A 3,499-nucleotide genomic window follows, 5' to 3' on the forward strand; every position below is an offset into this window, starting at 1 on the left:
GTACATATATTGCGCGACAAGTCGATATATTGATTATTGCGACAGGCCTAAATGTCAAACTCAGTCAAAACAACTGCAGTATCTTCCTCTAGGGGGCAGTAACACTGGAGACTCTTTGGAAGGTTTCGCAAGCTATTCTTGAGTGTCAATAACGTGACTTCTGCATCTCTTTTGACAATGAAAACAACTGCAAAATGTTCTTTAAGAAGTCTGTAACAAGACCCAGCCTTTGAAACTGAGGTAGAAGATTGTATTTATTTTAAACTAAATTATGTATTGGTTTAACTTTATATAGTATGTGTTCTATTATAGTTTTGTGGCTTAAACCCCCATCAAAATGTTTGTCTAATCTGTAACAGGACACACCCATTGAAGTTGTGTAATAAAATTGTGTTATAAATTAATTTATTAAAAATTAGATTTTCAAACTCGTCAAAACTGCAAAACAACACTCTTTGCCAGCTTTGTCTTAATTGTTGAATTTCAATACCATGTTTTCTATTATAGTTCTGTGACTAAAACAAATATAAAAATGTTCTTATAAAAACAGTAACAAAGACATGAGGTTAATACAGAAGAGTGTATTAATTTTAAATTAATTTATTTATTGATACAGAAGAGTGTATTAATTTTTTATTAATTTATTTATTGGTTTAAATTTCAATAGTGTGTTTTTTGGTGTCAAACTTCTGTGAAAACAACAAGCATTAAAATGTTCCTGTAAAAAGGACCTGGAATAAGCCTACGGCATAACCACTAAATTATGGAATGATAATGATTTTTAATATTATTTTTATTTTATTAATATATTTATTAATAGTAATAATATAATAATAACCACTATCACATATCTTGTTTACAATATTTCTTATTTAAATTCAAGTGAGCGTTATAAGTGTTTGTCTTTATATCTTTCCAAGAGCTTGGTGCACTATTTGCTCTTGTTTTGTTAATCGTAAAAAACATTCCGGTGGGAAAACATTCATCGTTTTATGCTGTACATGTACTTTGTAGACGGTCCCTACCTAGCTGGCCTAAGCGCTAGCTCGGCGCTGCTAGAGACTTTATGCGTTTCAACATATAGAGGGCGATTAAAACACATAAACTGCGATGTGTGTTCAGTTCTACGTTTTAATGCTTTTCAGATAAGCCATTTTGTATACAATTATACTCATCCACTAAGAATTTATTGAAGTTTTTCGCGGCTGAATATCTGTCTAATATCCAACGTCAAACGTCGAACCAACTTTATATCGGTCTGGTACGAATGGTTTAATTAGGGTTTTTACATTCATGAGTGATGCCATAATGAGATGCTTAAGATGAATATACACTTCTCTCACCAGGACTGTCATATTGCCGCCATGGCAAAGCTCTTTGAGTCCATTGGAAAGCTGGGATTGGCCTTGGCCATAGGAGGAGGTGTAGTAAACTCTGCACTTTTCAATGGTAAGTTCAGTGCTGCATTACTTTCTAATGTACCTAATAAAAAAGTGGCATAACTGTTTTGAGTTTACAAAATGATTATATATAGTCAGGTGTTTATTTGCCAGGTTTACATTTAAATGTGAAGAGCTTGTTGTCTAACTCTGTGTGGGTTTTCATTGTAGTGGATGCGGGACACAGGGCGGTCATCTTCGACAGGTTTCAAGGTGTTCAGGATGCTGTTGTTGGGGAGGGCACACACTTCCTAATTCCCTGGGTGCAGAAGCCAATCATCTTTGACTGCAGGTCCCGTCCACGCAATGTGCCTGTCATCACTGGTAGCAAAGGTATGTCATTCCTCAGTCTTTATTTCTCTTTTTTTTTTTTGTCTGACCTCTGTTCTTCATTTATTCTTTAATGTCTATATCATTCTCTCTCTCTCTCTGCATCACAATATATTTATTCTTTTGCCTTTACTAATAAAACTTAGGAAACTGCATAATGGTCTGTCTGTGTCCCTCTCAGATTTGCAGAATGTCAACATCACGCTGCGAATCCTTTTCCGACCAGTTGCTGCACAGCTGCCGCAGATTTTCACCAGTATCGGAGAGGACTATGATGAGAGAGTGCTGCCCTCCATCACCACCGAGGTTCTGAAGTCTGTAGTGGTGAGTATCACACATAAAGCTATGAAAACATGTAAACTATCGTTCAAAGGGTCACTAAACAAAAACAAAAAAAACACAAAAAGGGTCAAAACCATAAAAACTTTTTGTTTGTTTTTATTCAGCAAGGATGGATTAAACTGTAAAATGTATAATGTTACAAAATATTTGTATTTCAAATGAATGTTGTTCTTTTGAACTTTCTATTCAAAGAATCCTGAAAAAAATGGATCACACTTTTCACAAAAATATTAAGCAGTGCAACTTACATTGACAATAATGATGATGCATTCAAGTCATGTCAGATAGATCGTATTTATGAGTTTAATGCACATGAACACCACCACAAAATTTTAATTACGAGTGGGAAACTCAGAGTTGGAGGCATTTCAGTGAGTAAACATGTCGGATGCAATCAATGCAGCATCTGTATTGATGGTAAATTTGTTAAAGGGGTCATATGATGCGATTTCAAGTTTTCCTTTCTCTTTGGAGTGTTACAAGCTGATTGTGCATAGATAAGATCCCTGAAGTTGCAAAGACTAAAGTCTCAAAACCAAAGAGATATTCTTTATCAAAGTTAAGACTCTGCCACGCCCCCTAAAACGGCTCGTTCTAACACGCCCCCACATATCTACATCACTATGTGGAAATATTTGCATAATGCGCCCAAATGTGCACGCAAAGAAAGAAGGCGTGGTTTCAGTAACCGCAGTTAGTGTTGAAGCAGCCATGTCAGGGAGACGCTGTGTGTTTCTAGGCGAAAGCAAAAGCACTTTATTTGGCCTTCCGGAAGTAGATGCATTTAGGAATCTTTAAGATTACTTACAACAGAACAGCAATGCATTTTATGGACGACTGTTTCGTGAACCTAGGAGAGGAGGTAATTCTGACTTTGCTATGACAATCTGGCGCTTCTGAATCAGCTACTGTTTTGTTATTAGTTTAAGTATTTGCTATTGACTGTTCAAATGCGGAGTTTTGCGCATCGTGTGTGTGTGTGTGTGTGTGTGAGAGAGAGAGAGAGAGAGAGAGACATGGTCACATCACAGTGGAGTCAGCTGTCTTAACCGTGGCTTGTGTACTGCAAACACATACTACATACAAACATAAGCTCGCGATTATGGTAAGGGGCGTTACATTTCCGACGAGTGCTTGCGGTGTTCGGCCAATCACAATGCACTGGGTCAGCTGGCCAATCAGAGCAGACTGCGCTTGTCGGAAGGAGGGACTTTGTAGAAAACTAAGCGTTTGAGAGAGGCGGGGCATAGAGGACCTACAATAATGTACAGTATTTGAAAAATAATGTGTTTTTTGAACATTAAAGCATGTCAACATATTCTGTTACACCAAATACACAAAATAATGATCTTTAAAAAAGCATCATATAACCCCTTTAAAATAAACAA

The 3,499-nt window shown here is 36.7% G+C and overlaps 1 protein-coding gene across 1 annotated transcript in view; it reads left to right on the top strand.

Moving 5' to 3' along the window:
* LOC107745749 (prohibitin-like) overlaps window positions 1–3,499 on the top strand; it is a 14,920-nt gene that overhangs the window by 5,945 nt on the left and 5,476 nt on the right. The window contains exons 2-4 of the mRNA XM_016559704.1: window positions 1,347–1,449; window positions 1,611–1,772; window positions 1,951–2,093. Of these exons, the coding sequence (XP_016415190.1) occupies window positions 1,365–1,449; window positions 1,611–1,772; window positions 1,951–2,093 (390 nt within the window). The 5' untranslated portion in view covers window positions 1,347–1,364. The remainder of the gene's footprint in view (window positions 1–1,346; window positions 1,450–1,610; window positions 1,773–1,950; window positions 2,094–3,499) is intronic.

This window comes from Sinocyclocheilus rhinocerous, unplaced genomic scaffold (genome assembly GCF_001515625.1).
Source record: "Sinocyclocheilus rhinocerous isolate Xijiao unplaced genomic scaffold, SAMN03320098_v1.1 scaffold3815, whole genome shotgun sequence".
NCBI classification, from domain to species: domain Eukaryota; kingdom Metazoa; phylum Chordata; class Actinopteri; order Cypriniformes; family Cyprinidae; genus Sinocyclocheilus; species Sinocyclocheilus rhinocerous.